The following is a 22,185-nucleotide window of genomic DNA, read 5'->3' on the forward strand; positions in this document are numbered from 1 at the left end:
ACCTGAAGGGAGGTTGTAGACAGACGGATGATGGTCTCTTCTCCCAGGCAGCCAGTACCAGAACAAGAGGACACAGTCTCAGGCTGCACTGGGGAGGTTTAGGTTGGATGTTAGGAAGTTCTGTACAGAGAGAATGATTGCCCATTGGAATGGGCTGCCTGGGGAGGTGGTGGAGTGGCCGTTATTGGAGGTTTTCAGGAGGAGACTTGATGGGGTGCTTGGTGCCATGGGTTAGTTGTTTAGGTGGTGTTGGATTGGTTGATGGGTTGGACGCGATGATCTTGAAGGTTTCTTCCAACCTGGTTTATTCTATTCTATTCTGTTCTTTAGTACATCACCCAATACTTACCAAGGTACAGGCAACAAAGAGCTATTTGCCTTAATTGTAAACAGACATTTTTTTTCTTTGCAACTTCATTTTGGACTGTTCTGATAGTAGTCTTCTATCTGTTGTCCACTACTTATGTGAGTTTGCAATGAGGTAAGCCTTTCAAAGAGAAGAAAATACAGACAAATAATGTCATTAAACTAAAGGAAGTAATTTTTATATGAGCACTGTGATTTGCCAAGAACTATATTTGATTTCACGTGAATTTCTAAAATACTGCATTTCTTCATGGTGTTGATTACTCTGTAGAAATGTGTAAACTCTTTGTTGCTGTTTAGGTGCTGAGGGACTGAGGGTAGAATTTGATCGCCAGTGTTCCACAGAGCGGCGTCATGATCCACTCACCATAATGGATGGTGTCAACAGAATTGTTTCCGTCCGATCAGGTTATGAGAACTAGTGCTTTTCAGAAATGTCTTGTCTAAACTAACTGTTAGATGCTGGATGAAATGTACCGCTGTCTGTGACTGATTTATTGTGAGGTTTATGCCAGGAAGGAAAAAAAAAAAAAAAGAGGAAAAACTGTGTCAATTGGTATTTTGTTTCAAACCAAAAGATGTGCAGTCTACATCCAAGATCTTTGAGCACAGAGAATTTCCCAGGAGAGCACGTTGTCATGATCTTCCTAAGAACAATTAGAGTGTAAAAATTCAATATTTAGCACCCCTGACAACATACATACATCTGTAAAATCCAAGTATGTTTTAACAAATTGGAGCACAAATGGAAAAGCTTACTTTTTAAAGCTTTTTTTTCTTTTTCCAGTAAAGCAGAAATTTGAGCGCTCTCACACTGAAAACAAACGCTCTTCTGCTGTCAAGTGCCCAAAATAATAGCTAGGCTCCTTCTGTTTTCTGCTCTGGCCTAAGTATGTGACACGACATGAAATCTTCATATCTTCTATCCTGTTACCTCTGATTTAATTTTTAAGCACTATTAATTTGCAGTAGACTTTAGAAGAATATTTTAAATCTCATAGAATTTTACATTGATCTTACCCATAAATTACATTATGTGAGAGGTTCTCAGTATTTACTACATGTGCTTAACATTTCTGAGCAGTCATGACGTGGGTTTTTAGTGTTAACTCATTTTTTTTCCTCAAGACTGTTTCAGATGAAGTGTTTTATGCTCAGTTGTTTCTGATTGGACTCCTGGTTGGAAAAGGCTGTACAGTTTTATTTTGTGTGTATGTTGTTATATATTTTTGTAATATGAAAAGATAACTTAAAAATAGGACAGTGGATTGCTGGGATTGTTTAGCCTGGAGAAGAGGAGGCTCAGGGGTGACTTCATTGCCCTTTACAACTACCTGAAAGGTGGTTGTGGCCAGGAAGGGGTTAGTCTCTTCTCCCAGGCAACCAGCACCAGAACAAGGGGACACAGTCTCAAGCTGCACCAGGGGACGTTTAGACTCGAGGTGAGGAGAAAGTTCTTCACCGAGCGAGTCGTTTGTCATTGGAATGGGCTGTGGTGGTGGATTCACCGTCCCTGGAGGTGTTCAAGAGGAGATTGGACGTGGCACTTGGTGCCATGGTCTAGTCATGAGTTCTGTGGAGACAGGTTGGACTCGATGATCCTCGAGGTCTCTTCCAACCTTAGTTATACTGTGATACTGTTATACTGCGATATAGTAAGATCTTCTAATATCTTTTGAATGTGGTATTAAAAGTACAGAGAGTATCTGTTAGCTGTGCCAACTGAACTTCTTAAGACTCAAGTTTCATTATTATACCATCCTTGTGAATGTATTCATGTGGTTTTATATATTTTTTTTCCTTGAAAACATTTATGTGATGTTTATAATATATAACCATTGAGGGAAGTTGCTTTTGATGAGTAGCTTGCCTATTGGCTCAGACAGCATAGATGAATGTGTTCCTGTTACTTACTTTAACAGGTCGTGAGTGGTCAGATTGGTCTAGTGAATTGCGAATTCCAGGGGATGAACTAAAATGGAAGTTCATCAGTGATGGCTCTGTGAATGGATGGGGATGGCGATTCACTGTTTATCCCATCATGCCAGCTGCAGGTAAGGTGTCATATATGATCTTTGCAGCAGGACAAGAGAGTAAATTTCATTGTCTGGTTTATGCAGTTGCATTTGTAGCATGATATTTACAGGCCAGAGTTGAATAGTTAATTTACTTTCATTCTAAGAAAACATTTTCGTTCATACTTAAGAAACATTTTCAACAAAGTCTTGGGAGATACACTTAGGGAAGAGAGAAAATTATTTTGTTATCACTGTAGTTGGCCTTTACATTAGTGATATGAAGATACTTTTGATGCACAGTTATTCTGATTTTTTTTTTGTGGGTTTTAAATGCCTTTGTTTTGGAATTAAGTGAATCATGTTACAAATGTGCCTGTTTCTTCCAGTCCCTTTAGAGGGAGGTGGAAAGGACCAATACAGATGAACACTGGCACTTTACACTTCCGTGTTTGGTCAGCTAAATTCTGCCTACGTTCTGTTTTTGCTTCAGTCTGAGGACAAGTCTTCCTCACCTTTATTTTGTTTGGTTTTGGTTTTTGTTCCTTTGCAGGTCCTAAAGATCTTCTCTCAGATCGTTGCATTCTTTCATGCCCCTCGATGGATTTGGTTACGTGTTTGTTGGATTTTCGCTTAAATTTTGCTTCCAACAGAAGCATAGTTCCTCGCTTGGCAGCTTCTCTTGCAGCTTGTGCTCAACTGAGTGCCTTAGGTAGGTATAATCTTAAAATTAAGTCTATTTTTTCAAGTTAAAATGATTGTTTGCAGTAAATACGTTTCTTGTATGCTTATGTTTCCTTAGCTGCTGGCCACAGAATGTGGGCTTTGCAGAGACTACGGAAACTGCTCACAACAGAGTTCGGACAGTCTATTAACATCAACCGGATTCTGGGGGATATTGACGGAGAAACGCGAGCTTTGGTAAGAAGGCAGTGACGCTCTCCTCTTCACATTTTGCACATTAAGATGTACATCAAGGATTAAAATGCTAATCCTAACCTGCAGCGGTTTTATTACTAATTGCAAAGTAGGAATTGTGCAAATGAACAGTCTTTTTGAGCAGGTCTGCAAGTCTGTAAAGTTACTCCCATTTTGTGGGGGGGGGGAAATAAAAAGGCTGATTTCAGTACTGCGTGGATGTGGTTTTGGTATTGCCAAAAAGTGATAGAAATACTTTTATGTTAGGAAATGGATGGAAATGGTACTTCACATAACTAATGGTAGTTTTGGAAGTTAATAATGTTTGGTCTTGGTCATCTAAATAATGTCCTCCTTGTAATGCAGTGAAGCAAGACTGACTTTCTGCTTCTGTGGTTTCTCTAGAGTTTCACAGGGAGTGCTTTAGCTGCTTTGGTTAAAGGTCTTCCAGAAGCTTTGCAGCGACAGTTTGACTATGAAGACCCCATTGTGAGAGGTGGCAAACAATTGCTTCACAGCCCTTTCTTTAAGGTAATGGGTTACAATCAGAAAAGAGTTCACTAGTATGGTTCTGGATTTTTTTGCAAGATGTAATAAGTACACCTACTCCTATATCAGAAACATTTTCCCACAAAATCATAATACTACTTCTACAAGGAAAATCAAAGATGCATATAAAGCATATAGATCAGGAAATCTTGGAAGTACACTGTACTAGACTTCTTGATAAGCGATTCCTGAGTTTTCCTAATAAGAGTGGTGTGTGTGTTTGTTTATTTAAATCCCATGAAGGTTTTTATATGTTGGTGGAACAAATAATGTCTTAAAAGGAAGGTCTGTTCTTAAAGTGAATGTAAAAAAGATGAAGAGATTTAGAGAAGAGCAACAAGAATAAAAGGATGAAAAAAACCTGTCATTTAGTAAAAATTAAACTAAGAGGAAAAGGAAAAGAAATTCTTAAAATATGTGAATGTTTGTAGAGGGAAGAAGCAATCCATTGTTCAGAGTCTTCATCAATAACCTTGAATTTGAATGAAATTTTATTAAATTTGATTTAACTACAGGAAGGAGACTTGGTTTAGAAATAGAGGGTAAATAGTTCACATGGTACTTGATACAGAAAATTTCATTAACATAGGAGTGGTTTTCACAGAGTGTTTGTGAAAATTTTTGGATTGGAAGAGGGAATTAGATACATAACCATGTGAGAATGGTGTGGGTACACTTGATGCTGCTCCATCACTGAGGGTTGAGAAGATGGCTCTTAATGTGCCCTTGAGCTTGTGTTCAGACCTGCTGATCTATGAGCTGTTCAACTACCTCAAATGCATATTGATTTTTATTACACATTTTTGATACATCTCTAAAATGTTTTTTGACTGTCTAGGTTCTTGTGGCTCTTGCTTGTGATCTGGAGTTGGACACTCTCCCTTGCTGTGCGGAGACACACAAATGGGCCTGGTTCAGGAGGTACTGTATGGCATCCAGGGTTGCTGTGGCTCTTGATAAAAGGACACCATTACCTCGCCTTTTCCTTGATGAGGTACTGCAGGAGTATTTTGAATGGTTCATGTAGCATATGGAAGTGATTCTCTTACATTCTGAGTCTGAAGTATTTTATGCTCGTTGTGATAGGAGTTAACTGATAGTTTGAATAATGTAGTTTAATCCAAAATATTTTACAGGTGGCAAAGAAAATACGGGAATTAATGGCAGATAATGAAAGCATGGATGTTCTTCATGAGTGCCACGATGTCTTTAAGAGAGAACAGGATGAGCAACTTGTCCAGTGGATGAACAGGTTATTTCTTTCAACTGTCATTGGTTTGGTCTTGTGATGCTTTGTTGTTGTACAGTGATAAACTGGTGGGGTTATTTTTGTGATTTTTGAAAAGGTCTTTTAGAATTTTGGGTTTTATTTTCTGCAGACGACCTGATGATTGGACACTCTCAGCTGGAGGCAGCGGAACTATTTATGGTTGGGGTCATAATCACAGAGGACAACTTGGTGGGATTGAAGGAGCAAAAGTTAAAGTTCCAACTCCATGTGAAGCTCTTGCTACCCTTCGACCAGTGCAGTTAATTGGTGGTGAACAGACTCTGTTTGCAGTGACTGCTGATGGAAAAGTAAGGACTCTCTTGAAGCATTTCATCTTCAGTCAGAATGGGTTTGGTGACATAGAAAATAAATGCATATAAATAGATGACAATAATGTTATGGTTATTGTTGGTAGTATTACTACTGCTATTGAGGTTTTTAACATTTTTAAAGAAACTGAGCTATACCAGCTTCACCAGTGCAGTCTAGGAATTCAGTGCATGAAATAAGACATGTATTTTGTTTCTCATTTCAAAGCTGCCATGAGATTTGTGGGTGAATACAAGTAACATGCTTACAGAGTCCCATTAAACAGAATAGACAGTAAAATGCGATGGTGTCTCCTTGACTGGGGAGAGGTGTAACTGGAATTTGAGATGGTTCACAGTTAGGCATCTAGGCTGTAAGCATCTGATTTGCAGATGCTTAAATCCTGAGTGAAAAAGAACACTGCAGAAGTTGAGTGCAGGGTATAGGATTAAAAAAAAAAATCACTATTTTGAAAAGTCTTAATTTTGATACAGATGGCAGCTTTGCTTTAAGGTTGTGAGTGAGAATTTTAGCCAGAGCTTTTCATAATGGTTACATTTATCTAGTGAGATACTGTAGTGATTCCTCAGCTTTCAGTATCACCCTTGCTAGTGATTCACAGAAGGTTGGGGGACAGATTAATGACATTGCTTGACATCATTCTGTTGAGCAAAATAACTTTCAAATAGACAAAACAAGAATAAAAAGCAGTACTTAAAAAACTGTATTTATGGCATGGAAGGGGAAGAAGCAACTGTGTTTAGATAAATATATTCCACAGAAGAAAGAAAGTTGGAATAGTACTGCTTGATAGAGACCTTACAGGTGATAGATGATTTTGTAATGTAACTCACAAAGCTATGATCTCTTGATACTTCTACAAAATTAGCCTGAGAATTTAAAGTGAAATCCGTTAAGTCAGTGACAGTTCATAATTGACTTGTATATAGCCATATTTTCCCAATTTTTGGTCAAATATTTCAAAATGCTTCTTATCTTACAGAAAAGGGTATAGAGATGTGTAAGAAACTAGTTTTCCAGGCTTTCCTTTAACTGTATTATAGTATGCATTCATTAAGAATTGTTCTTTACAGCTTTAGTGAATGTTCATCAAGAAGCAAACAAAATTAAATTGTATTTTTCGCTTTAAAGCTGTATGCCACTGGATATGGAGCAGGTGGTAGGCTTGGAATTGGAGGAACAGAGTCTGTTTCTACTCCAACTTTACTGGAATCCATTCAACATGTGTTTATAAAGAAAGTTGCAGTCAATTCAGGAGGAAAGCACTGTTTGGCATTGTCTTCTGAGGGAGAAGTTTATTCTTGGGGTGAAGCGGAAGATGGTAAACTTGGTCATGGAAACCGAAGGTAAGTAACACTTTGAAATGGATCAACAGTTACTCTGATTTCTCTTAGTTAGATACTGTGTTCTAAAGTCTAATGGCTTTCCTTTGAGCTTAATTTGTCTTGTAGGTATGAGGAACTAAAAGGCATATCAGGGTGCAAAACTGCCATTCTGCATCTGATCTCCACAGGCATTGTTGCCTGCATTAAAGGAGAAGTTCTGTTGGGTTAGAGACAACACTGTTCTGATCCAAAAAGAAAAAGGACTGCTGAAGTCCATGGAGGGCAACAGTACCTTTTATGCTAGAAATTTTGATAATATATCTTGGAGTGTTTTTTTCCCAGGGTAAATGCTTAGCTTTGACTAGATTTTAATGGAAGTGGTTTTGTAGTTTCAGCTTGCCTGTAATGCTGTAATACAATGCATGGTAAAATATATCTCTCAAAGTATTTCTGAATGTGTAATTAAACATAAATCCTTAGGATATTAAAGCAGAGCAAACCTGAATACTCGGTGATTTTAGATGTCCTTGTGCTCATTTTAAAAACCTCTCTCCATGCATATGTGAACACAAATGGTCTATTCTAAAAATGTCAGTACAAATATTTTCATTTCAGCCCTTGTGATCGTCCTCGAGTAATTGAATCTCTGAGAGGTATAGAAGTGGTTGACATCGCTGCTGGAGGAGCTCACAGTGCATGCATTACGGCTGCAGGAGATCTTTTTACATGGGGAAAGGGAAGATACGGACGTCTTGGGCATGGAGATAGTGAGGATCAATTAAAACCTAAACTGGTAAGAAGCTTTCGGAGTCTTAGGCCAGTTGTCACCTTCCAATTTGTAACTTCTTTCATTTCTGCATATAATGAATGAAAGGGCAAAATGGTGACCGCTATTTGTAAGAAAGGAGCAGTTACTCTAGAAAACAGGAATGGATGGAAAGAATAAAATGAAAGTGGAGCTGCAAAACTTTTGTTAGAGGGCACTAAACAGCTTAGAAAAAATGTGGTTTGGGGTTTTATTTATGTCTTCCCTACACTAACCCCACCTCCCTCCCAGTAAATGACACCCCTTCACAGGTGTTAGTTTGCACTGAAACTAACAAGTGAGCTCCTTGTCTACTGGGTTCCCTCACGGCTTACATTCTTTACCAGTGATTACAGTGATAGCCACATAGTCACTTGCAAACTGCTTCTTTTCCTGATGTAACAATTAATATAAAAATTAATGAGTACTGAGATGGTATTATCTACTAAGTAAATGAGATTCTAAGCTAAGTAGTTACAAAATATTTAATTGTTACTTGCTAAGGAGATTTGAGTTAAGGCATTACTGGTGAAGAAGGTAACTGGTTCCATTTGATTCTTATGTGGAAATCTGAGAACTTGAACAGTATAAAATGTAGGAATAATGATTATACTCATTAGAGTCACAGAAAGTTAGGAATTGGAAGGGATCTCCAGACATCATCAGGTCCAGCCCCCCTGCCCAAGCAGGATCACCTAGGGTAGGCCAGTCAGAAACATGTCCTTGTTGACTTTGAAAGTCTTCAGGGAAAGAGACTCCACAACCTCTCTGGGCAGCCTGTTCCAGTGCTCCGTCACCCTCACAGCAAAGAAGTTTTTCATGCTGAGGTAGAACTTCCTGTGTTCTAGCTTATATCCATTATTCCTTGCCCTTTTACCAGGTGTCACTGAAAAGAGCCTGTCCCCTTTCTCTTGACACCCAACCCTCAGATATTTATAAACCTTAATAATATCTCCTCTCAGCCTTCCCTTCTCCAGACTAAACAGTTACAGTTCTCTCAATCTTTCTTCACAGGAGAGATGTTCGAGTCCCTTAATCATCCTTGTAGCTCTTTGTTGGACTCTCTCCAGAAGATGCCTGTCTTTCTTGAATTGGGGAGCCCAAAACTGGATACAGTATTCCAGGTGTGGTCTCACCAGGGCAGAGTAGAGAGGAAAGAGAACTGCCCTAGACCTGCTGGACACACTTTTACCAATGCACCCCAGGATACCATTGGCCGCCTTGGCCACGTGGGCACATTGCTTTCCCATAGATAACTTACTGTCCACTAGGATCTCTTTGGAGGTGCTTTCCAGCAGGACAACCCCTAATCTGTGCTGGTTCACAGTGTTACTTCTCCCCAGGTGCAGGACTCTGCACTTGTCCTTACTGAACTTCATGAGGTAGTTCAGAGTGTCGTACTCCTGTGAACTAGACCATAGGAGCTTTAAGTTAGAACAAGGGTATCAAGAAGACTCCCTGCCTTTGAAATGAGAGTTCATTTTGCTACTTGTGTTCTCTAGCTGAAAATAAGAGAAGATTACCTTACTTGAATCAAACAGAACATTAGTTGTTTTTATGTGCATGCATTTCTATTCATACAAGCATTAACTTTTCTCAGTGGTTGAATTTGTGGGTCAAGGTGTCATACACATCCAGATGTTCTCATTCACCTGCCTCACCCCCACGCTTTCCCTTTATACATCTTTGTGTATTTTAGTACTAACCAAGAACATGGGAGGGGAGAAAGATGTATAATCCATAGATAAGTTTGAAGTATGTGAAGTTCTTTGCTGCTTTGGATAATGGATTTTGCTACCTATAATCTGCTTCAAATAGGGGTGAGGATGGAGAGGTTATGATAATATGTGGGTCAACATCCTTACACTTTGTGAATCCAGATCCCATACTTAATCACTAGATGGCAGTATTTAAAAAGATAGTGATTAAATTCATGCTATGCTGTGAGGGCTAGAAAATTGTAGACTAGTAGAAGAGTATTTGAGAGTAAGACTTTTTTTTTTTCCTCACTGTATTCAATACTTAGATCCTGAAAATACTTCAACAGAATATAGTTTTTGATAGCCCTGTTTTGTATGAATGGTTTTCCCTGGATTTTCAGATAAAAAACCCCAAACTAGTTCACCAATTAAAAAGAATAAATCCAGTATTTAAAATGCATAGTTAGAGTTAATTTCCCTGGTTTGTAAAGAGCAAAGTCCTTTAAGTTGCCTTTATTTGCTTGCTTCTGTGGTGTTTTAGACATGGTACCAGTGAAATACCTTCTCAAGTTGAATTTATCATCTTTTCTAAACTAAATGACTGAGTCTTCTATTGTGAACATAAATGGATGATTTCTTTATAGGTGGAAGCTCTCCAGGGCTACCGTGTGATTGACATAGCTTGTGGCAGTGGAGATGCACAGACACTGTGCCTGACTGATGATGATACAGTCTGGTCCTGGGGTGATGGAGATTATGGAAAACTTGGGAGAGGAGGCAGTGATGGCTGTAAAGTACCAATGAAGGTATTTGAGTGTAATTTCTTCATTGTTTTAGAAACAATGGTAAAGACTGGTTTGACAGTATGTGCAGACTTCCACCCATCCCAGGACGTCAGTGTTCTTGTGATTGTTACCAAGAACCCACTTCATAGGCTATTATGAGCCTTCATATTTTGTGCTGACTTGCACCTGAATGTTTTTTAATTTGGAGAGCATTGCTTGTTCCAGAGTGTTTCTCATTTTCATTCTTGTTAAAGCATGAGATTTTGCCAAGAAATCTTTGTATTTCCTTCCATAATACTGCTGAAGTCATGATTTTATTTATCTTAAACCTTTCACCTAAATGCATGATTGACTTGAAGTTTCTTCATATGTTACAAATGAAATTCAAAGCTTGTCATGAAGACAAACATTGTTTGTATTTGACAAATACACACCTGTGCAGAGTGCATTTTAGATTCTGAGTCCAGAATCACACTCTCCTGACTGGATAAAAAATTTTATTGTATGATATAACACAGTATGAAAAGAGCTTGTTTGTTTCAGGAATCATCAGGCCCATAGAAATGATGGTAAAGTGGCATAAGGACCTACACAGAATAAACAGACCGTGGAAGAGATTTAAATGATTTTACTATGCTGGTAGAATCACATCGCTGTGTTGGCTGGGGATCATTAATGTTGAGTATTCGGAGACAAAGTCTTACCATCTCTACTAATTGGCAATTACTGAGTAACTATTGGCAGCATGTAGTAGGTGTGATCTTCAACAGTTTGCCAAATCTGAGCTTATTTTTAATGTTTAGATACTAAATGGCAGAAGGAGGAAAGGTGTAGAAGTCTCAATGATCCGCATATATGATTTACAAATATGTAAAGACACTTATACAGTTGTATGTTATATTTTACTTAAGACAGTGAAGTCTATGAAATTAGAGCCTCCTTAATTTGCTTTTAATTTGATTTTATTTTCCTAGATTGATTCCCTCACAGGCCTTGGAGTGGTTAAAGTGGAATGTGGATCGCAATTTTCTGTGGCCCTTACCAAATCTGGTGCAGTATATACATGGTAAGTAGTTTGCATTAGTTTTGACAGTGTAGCTTTGCAACAGGTGTTAGTGTTACACTACTTTCACTATTTTGATTTTCTTCCTCCATCAGAATTTTTTTTGTGTTCCTCTTTTTTTTTTTTTTTAATTAGTAACATAATCTACCACTTCAGGGACCTACTGCAAGATGCAGAACTTCCTAGGAGGTTAATAGAAGTATAAGCCTGAAGTGTCATGAAGGGTGGAAGATGATAGCAAAAAAACCCCATTTTCATATATGATCAAAATTGTGTCCAGCTTGTGGTGGCTGTAGTCTGAGAATTTTATTTTACTACTTTTACTCTTCCTTCGACATTCCAAATGGTGTAGTTTAAACTACTAGGTGTAAGTGTTCAAAAAGATGAAGCAAAATATCTTCCTAACATCCTTCTGCACCCTTGTTTGCATGGCATTAGAGAGATCCTTAAACTCTACGAGGTTTCATGCTTTGAGGTCAGTAAATACACTGTTTTTGCAGATGAATGCTTCTAGTTGTATACCCTTTTAAGAGGAAAAAAATCAACCAACCTCCTGCAAAAGTGGTAAAAGGACTGACATATAATAAGTAGGAACAACATGGTGAAGGTTACGCATTTTTACTCTATCAATAGAATCACATCCAATTCATATGAACGAGGGATGATTGAGTTCTGGGCCCCTCAGTTCAAGAAGGACAGGGAACTGCTTGAAAGAGTCCAGCGCAGAGCCACAAAAATGACAAAGGGAGTGGAACATCTTCCTTTTGTGGAGACACTGAGGTAGCTGGGGCTCTTCAGCTTGGACAGGAAGAAACTAAGGGGTGACCTCATTAATGTTTACAAATATGTAAAGGGTGAGTCCCCGGAGGAAGGATTCAGGCTCTTCTCAGTGATGCCCAATGACAGAACAAGGGGCAGTGGGTGGAAGCTGAGGCATAGGAAATTCCATGTAAACATGAGGAAAATTTTTTCACTGTGAGGGTGACAGAATGCTGGAACAGGCTGCCCAGGGAAGGTTTTTGAGTCTCCTTCTCTGGAGATATTCAAGACCCACCTGGATGAATTCCAGTGTGATCTGTTATAGGTCATCCTGCTCTGGCCGGGGGATTGTACTAGATGATCTTTTCAGGTCCCTTCTAACCCCTGACGTTTTGTGATTCTGTGAGTATCACAGTATCACAGTATCACCAAGGTTGGAAGAGACCTTGAGGATCATCGAGTCCAACCTGTCTCCACAGACCTCATGACTGGACCATGGCACCAAGTGCCACATCCAATCTCCTCTTGAACACCTCCAGGGACGGTGACACCACCACCTCCCTGGGCAGCCCATTCCAATGACAAACGACTCGCATTTGGAGAGTGTTTTGGTATTGGACTGTTTATCAATCCAGCTACAGATAAGACATCAGACATGGTCTGGCATTCTGTTTGTCCACAATTAAATCACATTTTTGAAATGTTTTACCTTGTCTGCGCAGGGGCAAAGGAGATTATCATCGGTTAGGCCATGGATCTGATGACCATGTTAGAAGACCACGACAAGTGCAGGGTCTGCAGGGGAAGAAAGTCATTGCAATTGCTACTGGGTCTTTGCACTGTGTTTGCTGCACTGAGGATGGTAAAAAAAATTTAAATCATTTACTTGGTTCTCAATTTGAAAAAAATTAAACTATTTTTTTAATCAGCTGTTGCTAGGTTGTCCTTGATGACAATGCTGATCCTCTGTGTGCGTGGAAATATTCTGTTTGCAGATGCTGCATATTTCTCAAGTGGCAAGCATGTCATTGATTTTAAATGGTCATGTAAAACCAACTGAAAGTTTTTAATTAATAAAGAGTTTCTTTCATAAACTCTGATGTCAAAGAAAAATATGGAGCTCTAAAAGTAATTACAGACTAGCCCAGCAGTAGAATGAATGGATTCATTTAGCTTTTTGGTTTTTTGCAGGGTTTTCTGGGCCTGCTGAGGTGTTTTAACTTTCTAAATTAAACACTGTACAAACAATATTGCTTCTAACAGAGTAGGCTGAGATACTGAACATTCTTTATAGCAGATTCACTCCCACAAGTAATTACCAAATCTGCAGAACAACCGAGTGTTTTATAAGGGCTAGTAAAATAGGCTGTAGTTGCGGAAAATTAATGCTCAGAAACAAGCTTGACATTTTAAAGGTATTCTGTAATTATTTTGGAGCAGTAAGCACTCAATGTCCTTTCTAGCCATACAACCCATTATAGGATCTTTTCTCTCATGCAAAATATTAAGTCTTTTCTAATTCTTTTTTGACATTAGTTCTGGTGGGGTTTTTTATTATGAAACTGTCAAATACAGACTGATTTTGCTGCGTCTGTTGGTATTCTTCTGCTCCACCGTTTTATCCTGTTCTGCAACAGAAGTTTTAAGCAAACTGTGAGGAAATAAATTCATCATTATTTTTATTGGTTTAGGGGAAGTTTATACATGGGGAGATAATGATGAAGGGCAACTTGGAGATGGAACAACTAATGCTATCCAAAGACCGCGCTTGGTTGCAGCACTTCAGGGTAAAAAGATCAACAGAGTAGCCTGTGGCTCAGCACATACTTTAGCTTGGTCAACCAGTAAACCTGCTAATGCTGGCAAACTCCCTACACAGGTAATATTTTTGGCTTATTGTGTTCAGATTTTAAATGTACTTAGTATGCTTATTGCTGATCTTTCAGTAGATATTTTTCCTTTCTAAATCCCTTCAAAAGCTCGGTGTGCTTTGATTTGTCTTTGAGTTTGATCCAGTTACTTTGTTTCACTTCCTATTTCCAAAGAAGGATTCCAATTTTCTGAGGTGAGAGAGAGCCTCTTTCATTCAGCTGTTAGTCCAATGCAAAACCCTAACTCAGTTTGCAAATCCGCAGGAATTTTAGTTCGATATTCCAGATAAGAAAATCTTACGCTGTCTAATGGAGTTCTTCATTACTTTCTGAATATTCTGTCTTTCAGCTAGAATGTCTGGGTATAGTGGTGACAGGATGTAAAATATGCCTGCTTTTGAATAAAGAAAATTGCAGAATATGGAATAGAAAGAACAGTCCTAACGGTCGTGATTCTAATACTTGTTTCTGCTTGAATGCATGCTCTTAGTATCTTTTATAAACAACTGAACTCTCTGTAATAAGTTTTGACAGTGTGAATGAGCAAGTACCTCAATTTCTAATACAGAATTACAAATCTTATGAACTGCTGTTCTATATAATAAATTATGTAATAATTTTGAATTACATTAATATAGCATTGCCTTATCATAGGTTCCTATGGAGTACAATCATCTGCAGGAAATTCCCATCATTTCATTGAGAAACAGGCTTCTGCTGTTGCATCATATTTCTGAACTCTTCTGTCCTTGCATTCCAATGTTTGATCTTGAAGGAAGACTTGATGAAACTGGCCAAGGACCCTCAGTTGGGTTTGACACATTACGGGGAATACTGATATCACAGGGAAAGGTATTTACCAGAATACTTTTAAGGGAATGATTTATAACTGTAAGTGAAATACACTTTTTAACTCTTTCTGAAGAAAACAGATCTCTCTATCTCATTTTGTTCTGTAAGTTGTATATCAAATATTTGCATTTGGATCATGCAAACTTCTTTGTGAATGTGTGCTTTTTACTATGCTTTCCTCAGTTCTTCATCACAGTGTTTGTGGAACTTGAAAACAACTTTACCCTGTAAATCTTCAGTTTATAGTATAGGTGAATTCTCCTAAGGTATTCAGTAGATGTTATCCTGGAAGAAAATGTAAGATGGGTATGAAGTAGACACTGTCTGCTTTTTGCATTTTGTTTGTCATGATCAGATAATACACCAATTGATCCAAAGCTCTATGCAGTTACAAACTTGTTTTAGACTGGGCTAAAAGCAAAATGAGAATACTTAGTTCAGTCACTAATTGGTAAAGAAAGTGGATTTTTATAGTTGAAGGTAAAGTCAGTCATGAAAAAAATCTAATTATTGAAAATTATTCAGTCTCTGATTGGTAAAGAAAGTGGGTTTTTATAGTTGAAGGTAAAGTCAGTCATTAAAAAATTATAATGCTTCAAGTCTGCAACACTTACACAAAAAGAATCATATGCTGGATGCATTTAGAAACCTTCAGTATGACCATGAGTTTTGGATCTGAATTTTCTCACTGTAGTAGGAACTAGTCTGAGAAAAAATTATAATCTTGTATAAAGAGACAAAATCTGGGAAATATATTGGAGAGACTTCAAAGACTAAGGGCTCATTTTTCAATTTGCCTCACAAAGGGCACTCATTTTATGTGACAACCTAAACTGGAAAAAGGAAATCCTAGCTGCTCTGCTCATACCACCTTTATATTTTAGTGATATTAATAGGGAGACATTAGGTTTAGGTATAGGATGTTAAGTATTAGGAATATGTGTACAGGAGACACATTAAACATAATTTGAGAGTTTGGAAAGGATTCAGATATAACACATCTGTGATTAGCAGGCATGTTTTATGTCAAAAGCAGACAACAGAGACGATAGAAGTTGTGATACTGTATTGATATCTGAGCTTTTAAGCCAGGCTTACCTTGCAGAGATGCTCAAGACTTCACAATTTTTCTGAAGTTTGCTTGAAACTGACAATGTAAAATTAGATCCAAATATTTACTGAGAAATTCTCAGATACTTAAATTTGCACTAAAACTTTGTGTTTTATTTGCTTTCTATTATATTTTTATCTTTGGTTTTTTATTTTGCCTTTTTTTTTTGATAGTTTTTCTCTAACATTACTTATTCTAGAAATATATTATTTTTGGTATAAACTAATTTATACCTGTGCTCAGTGGCATGTTGACTGCTCTGTAATAACTGAATCTGGATGCACCACCAAATTTTCAAGCTATTTTGAGAGAATTTCTTCCTTTAGTTTTTAGTATCCCTGCTGTTCCAGACTTGAATTGTATTTGCGCAAATAACATCCTTAACTCCCATCTCACAGCTTTGTATCTTCTGTGGCTTTTGTTTATTTTTATTATTTCAAAAGTATCTGATGCTTTTTTTCCATTTCTGCTGAAGAAAGACTCAGAGGTTTTATGTCTTTTCTACTGTTTTGTGCTGTTTTCAGAAGGAAGTTGTTGAAAGATAATATTGCAGGCTCAATTTCTGTATTCTTCTATGGTTTTCTTTCCCCCTGAGGTGAACTATGTATGTCTCTGTGAAATGTGTGCAGTTTTGACACTGCTTGAATTTGTTGTAATTTCCCATTTTTTAGGAGGCGGCTTTCAGAAAAGTTGTGCAAGCAACTATGGTGAGAGATCGCCAGCATGGGCCAGTTGTAGAACTCAACAGAATACAGGTATCTTCAGCTGAAATCCTCATTTTAGTATCTGTGTAGTTAGTCCACAGTTCTATACATTTCACAGTAGTATCAGTCAGGGTTGGAAAGGACCACAAGGATTATCTAGTTCCAACCCCCCTGCCATGGGCAGGGACACCCCACACTAGATCAGGCTGGCCAGATCCTCATCCAGCCTGGTCTTAAACACCTCCAGGGATGGGGCCTCAATCACCTCCCTGGACAACCCATTCCAGGGCTTCACCACTCTCATGGTGGAGAACTTCCTCCTCACATCCAGCCTGAATCTCCCCACCTCCAGCTTCATTCCATTCCCCTTAGTCCTATCACTACCTGATATCCTGAGAAGTCCCTCCCCAGCCTTCTTGTAGGCCCCCTTCAGATACTGGAAGGCCACAATTAAACATCTTATTGCTTGTAATAATACTGTGTTCAGCTGGTACCTGTCCCTCCACTTCAGAACAGCTGAGCAAGAGAATACTGATGAAGGCACAAAATGAAAACATCAAGCAATTGCTGAAAATTGAGACTGGCATAGCTCAGGTCTTAAAACTCAAAAAAACCAACCCCAAACCCAAACCACTAAGCTTTTCAGAATATTTGTCAAGCCCCTTTGGTAATCAGATAACAAGCAGTTGAAAAAGAGTTGATTGTTTAATTTTTTTCCATCAGAGGCAGAAACAGTGAAGAAGTGAATGGAGCAAGGGTTGCTGACTTTCTTTTTGTATGTTTTCAGCCCCACTGTAGGAATGTTAAAATATTAAGTGAATGATTTAGGCTCTAATGAACAAAATATGTGCTGCTTGACCCAGAAATACTTTTTAAATCTCACTGCATTAGATAGCTTAAGAGAGTAGTGATTCTGGTGCCTTTCTTATCTTCCCAAATGGTCTGATGATTTACTCAGCTGTTTCTTTTGTAACAGAGAACATGAAGGGGGGGAAAAATAAAAAGGTTAGGCAAAAAAGTGCCATTGAATGTAATTAAAAATCAGGCTGCTAAACTCTTGGCTTTTGCTGGTCATCACATGTGGACATAATGATTGCAGAACTCTTTGATACAGAAGGACTTTTTTCCTTACCATTGACGTTAAAAAATGTAATGTTGTGCCTTAGGCCAGATATGTCTCTCTTCCATAGATAATTCTGTAAGATAGAATAGTAAAACATTGTTTTTGTTTAAATGGACTGAAGCCTAGTCTTATGGAGTCCACATGCATTTCTTTTCTTTAGTAGTGATGTTCTCTTTTTGAGTATATTGTGAAAAATAAGAAAACCTACTCTTTGTAAGGCTGGAATGGAGAAATTGTGACATTCGGACAATTTAGTTTTGTCTTAGTGAGTAGAAGTACATCCTGTTGTGTCTGGACCCTGTTTCTGGCTTATTTGCCATTTTCTATGGACATGTAAAAATTTCTTGTGGTAATGTTATGTAATTAAAATTTGTTGGTAGTGTTTATTTGGGAAGCTGAAGTGTGCTCGAAATTTTCTCACCGCTTTTTTTGTGCATGTGTATGAAATTAGAAAGTCCAATAAAGCAAGTGCAAGAATTTAAGCAGGAAACTAGCAGGTAGGGTTTCAGCTCATCTCCTAGTGCCATCCTTTTACTCTTGAGTTAATTAATTAAGACAGACTTTCTCTTGTACTCCAGTTCATTACTTTAATCTGTCTTGAACTCTAGAAAAGAACTAGTAGCTGCAGGGCTTCCCTTTTTCATAGCTTCTGGGGGAAATGAAATACTGGTGTAATACAGGTCTGTCCTAGATTTAGTCAAGAAAGATCACGTTCATAATCTGCCCCGATTATACAGTATCAAGTATGAGTGACTGTTTCTTGAGTTACCTTTGCAGAGAAGGAAAATGTGGATCCCTAAACCATTTGATCCTTTATGACACTTAAATGAAGAATCAAAGCTGCTTTATATAGTGTCAAACAGCTAATCGACGATGTTAAAGAGTTCTGATCTTATTTCCAGCTATGCTTCACATTCCCTTGTTTTCAGAAGACTTTCTTACAGTTTATATATTACATGGTGCAGCCAATTCCCTTTGTTATCTTTCTTCATACAAAATAAGCAAATGAGTTTTTAAAGTTCTCTTCCAGCTACTGACCTGATTTATAAATATTTCTTCAGCTTACCTTGTTGTTCAGTGGCTTTCTCGTGAGTACAAAAACTGGACATAACATCAGTTTAACTCCTGGCATAAAAGCAAGCAAAACACCACCCTTTTGTACTTGGTTTTACATGGACCAGATTCCTTTTGAGTAGATGATGTTCACCTTAGATAATACTTGGCCCTGGATCTTTTCTGTTATGAGTCTTACAATAGTAGGACGCAGGAGAATTGTAGAATTGTTTCAGCTGGAAAAGACCTTAAAGAACATTAAGTCTGGCTGTCATCTGACTCTATCAATTAAGGTGCTAAACCACATCCCTTAGCACCAGATCTATGGGTCTTTTAAACATCTCCTGGGATGATGATTCAGCCACCTCCCACAGCAGCCTATTCCAGTGTCTGATAAAACTTTCAGTGAAGAAGTTTCTTCTAATATCCAAACTAAACCTTCCCTGGTGCAACTTCAGGCCATTTCCTCTCATCTTATCATGCATCTCCCAACCCTTCACCAGCTTCACTGCCCTTCTCTGGAGTAGTTTTTACATAGTTTTCTTTGTCAGGGTGTGTGAAATACGATATGATGGCTGTACCACAACTCGCCTGAATGCTAGCCTGGTTTTTCTGTAGCGTACTGTTGAGGGTAGATGTTCTCTGCTTTGAGGTTTAGCATGCTGGCAAGCTTGAATGAACACAGACAATTTGGGACACTGTTGGAGATTTGTGTAGGACAGAAAAAATTAAACATGATGCACTTTTTTGTCCATGTTATTTTTGGGAATGATCATTAAGTGATACATTCCAAAATAGCACCTGGGCCATACTCTGAAGATGTGTAAGTGAAGTAGTCAAAGCCTGAGCCAGAAAGTGAATTAATAGCTACTTGTCTAGACAGGGCTGTAGTGCTCAAGTTTACTTACTGACCCTGTTGCTAGCAGAGCAGATTGACCTTGTATTTAAGTACTGGTGTAGCTCACGTGGTGTCACATTCATAATGCTGTTAGATCATATCTTTGCCTTTAGATGAAAGTGGTTTTCACTGCAGTTGAAAGCAGTAGTGAAATTTGCAGCAAAATACGTGGAATTTTCTTTGCATGCCATTTCTTTAGGATCTTAACCAAATCTTAAAATACACTTTTTCTGTAGGTGCCTAAAAAGCACATTATTCCATATGTGTATATATACAGATGTATTTTGGTAGTGTTTACTCCTGTAAGAGACTCCTAGTAAATGTCATAGATGCATATTTTAATGTTGTCATTAATGAATGTAAGAATAACATGTATTCAGTTTTCTGGCCAACAAAACAGCCTCTGACCTGTCTTATATATGAAAAATATACACAGTTTGAACAAATGTACAAGCAGAGACATAGGTTGCATTAAGTAGATAGGTTGCAATCCAGTAAAAATCAGCTTACCAAGGTAGTGGTGGCTGCCTCAGGAAGAGGGAAAGGAAATCATCAACAAATTTTATGGTTGATACCCCTGTGTTTCCATTTTCCTTTGAAGATGAACAGATGCTCAGTAGAGATAGGTGAATGACAAAATATTTGAAATTAAAGGTAAATAAAGTTGGGGAAATGTAAAGTTCCTTATCTAGGGAAAAGCCACCACAGGCTTGTCAGCTGAACTGGTAAGAATAATTCTGCCTAAGCTGCAGTGGACACCCCTATTGTTTTTGTGTGTTTCCAGCTCTAACAACAGTAAAATGGCTGAGACCTAATCAACCTTCAGATTTTTATTTTCAATTAAAAAAGAAAATCATCATTGTCATGGTCAGCTGTGTTTGAACTAAGATTGTCTCAAGTAGTTATGCCAATGAACTTGAACAATCATTCAGCATTGTCGAATCAGTTCAGGATGTGGTGGAAGTGTTTCAACAGCCAGATGATTTTTTTTCATGTTTTTGCAAATCTTGCAGAGGCACTTGAATTTATAAATAGTGATAACTGCAGTAGTCACTAACAGTTAACCAGCAATGTCACAGAGACAGGACGTGTTGCAGAAGTTGCTGTGAAGCCTGTCCTAGAACCAGTAACTTTTTTTCCTTAATGTTTAGGTATATGCTAATTTTATTTATTTATTTTTTTGCCACTATCAAGCTGATGTGGTGCAGGCTGGATGAGCATGCAGTGAAGTGGGTTAAAAACTGTCAGAACTGGGTCCAGAGGGTGGTGATCAATGGCATGAAGACAAGTTGGATGCCACTAACTAGTGGTGTACTCTAGGGATCAATACTAGGCCCAGTCCTGGACAACATCTTCATTAACGATTCAGAGAATACTTTTGGCAAGTTTGCTGATGGTAGAAAACTGGGAGTAGTGGTTGATACACCAGAGGGCTGTGCTGCCATTCAGAGAGATGCTGACAAGCTGGAGAAGCGGGCTGACTGGAACCTCATTAAGTTCAAGAAGGAGAAGTTCAAAGTCCTGCACCTGAGGAGGACCAACCCTAGGCATTGGAACAATGAGGGTAGCCTAGCTCAAAAACAGTTCTACAGAAAAAAAGCCTGGAGTTGCTGTTGGGCACCAAGTTGAACATCAGCCAGGAATGTGCACTTGTCCTGAAGGATAATGACTGCCCTGAGCTGCTTTAGGAGGAATGTTGCCAGCAGGTCAAGGAATGTGGTCCTTGCCCTTTACTGAGCACTGGTGAGGCCACACCTGGAGTAGTGTCTATAGATCAGTACAAGAGGGACATGGGCATAGTGGAGAGAGTCCAGCAGAAGGCTGCAAAGATAGTAAAAGGACTGGAGCACCTCTCTTATAAGCAAAGGCTGAGAGAGCTTGGAAGTGTTTAGCCTGGAGAAGAGAAAGCTCAGGAGGCATACCTGAAGGGAAGGTGTAAAGAAGATGGAGCCAGGCTTTGGTCAGTGGTGACCAGTAGCAGGACCACACAGTGGGCACAAAATGAAACACAGGAGGTTTCCTCTCACTGTGAGGATGACCATGCACTAGCACAGGTTGCAGAGGAAGGCTGTGAAATCTCTGTCTTCAGAGATATTTGAAAGTCATCTGGATGTGGTCCTAGGCAGCTGGCTTTAGGTGGCTCTTCTTGAGCAAGGGAGTTGGACCAGATGACCTGTAGAGGTGCCTTCTGCCCTCAGCCATTGTGTGATTCTTAAATAGTTCTGGGCTCCTGATAGCCTGAGATACCAAGAGCTTTCATCCTCCTTGAGACGACTGGGCTATGCAATAGGTGTCTGTGATGCCTATGTCTAGGGGTAGATATTAAATGGTACTGAAAATACTCTTGTGCTGCAGATGGAATTTGTTTATTTTTTTACTGTAAATGTCACATATATCCAAGGTGCACTGTGGACTTCTGCAAATGTTTCACTGCAAACTTTATAAACATCAGTGATCTGCTCTGCACAGTGATACCAGCTGAACTGTGTTCTTACAGTGACTTTTATAATGTGCTTTCTCAATAGGTAAAACGTTCTAGGAGTAAAGGAGGACTGGCTGGGCCTGATGGTACAAAGTCAGTGTTTGGACAGATGTGCTCTAAAATGAGTTCTTTTAGCCCTGACAGCCTTCTGCTTCCTCATCGTGTTTGGAAAGTCAAGTTTGTCGGTAAGAGGATTCTCCACCTCC

At 38.6% G+C, this 22,185-nt stretch overlaps 1 protein-coding gene across 1 annotated transcript in view; it reads left to right on the top strand.

The window, feature by feature from the left end:
- The window catches only part of HERC2 (HECT and RLD domain containing E3 ubiquitin protein ligase 2), a 118,901-nt gene that overhangs the window by 88,546 nt on the left and 8,170 nt on the right, over positions 1-22,185 (top strand). The window contains exons 70-86 of the mRNA XM_009905424.2: positions 667-774; positions 2,289-2,420; positions 2,935-3,093; positions 3,184-3,302; positions 3,705-3,830; positions 4,687-4,842; positions 4,985-5,100; positions 5,228-5,426; positions 6,580-6,794; positions 7,389-7,566; positions 9,923-10,084; positions 11,038-11,129; positions 12,608-12,747; positions 13,577-13,764; positions 14,411-14,608; positions 16,391-16,474; positions 22,023-22,164. Coding sequence (XP_009903726.2) covers positions 667-774; positions 2,289-2,420; positions 2,935-3,093; positions 3,184-3,302; positions 3,705-3,830; positions 4,687-4,842; positions 4,985-5,100; positions 5,228-5,426; positions 6,580-6,794; positions 7,389-7,566; positions 9,923-10,084; positions 11,038-11,129; positions 12,608-12,747; positions 13,577-13,764; positions 14,411-14,608; positions 16,391-16,474; positions 22,023-22,164 — 2,514 coding nt within the window. The remainder of the gene's footprint in view (positions 1-666; positions 775-2,288; positions 2,421-2,934; positions 3,094-3,183; positions 3,303-3,704; positions 3,831-4,686; positions 4,843-4,984; positions 5,101-5,227; positions 5,427-6,579; positions 6,795-7,388; positions 7,567-9,922; positions 10,085-11,037; positions 11,130-12,607; positions 12,748-13,576; positions 13,765-14,410; positions 14,609-16,390; positions 16,475-22,022; positions 22,165-22,185) is intronic.

This window comes from Dryobates pubescens, chromosome 10 (genome assembly GCF_014839835.1).
Source record: "Dryobates pubescens isolate bDryPub1 chromosome 10, bDryPub1.pri, whole genome shotgun sequence".
Taxonomy (NCBI): domain Eukaryota; kingdom Metazoa; phylum Chordata; class Aves; order Piciformes; family Picidae; genus Dryobates; species Dryobates pubescens.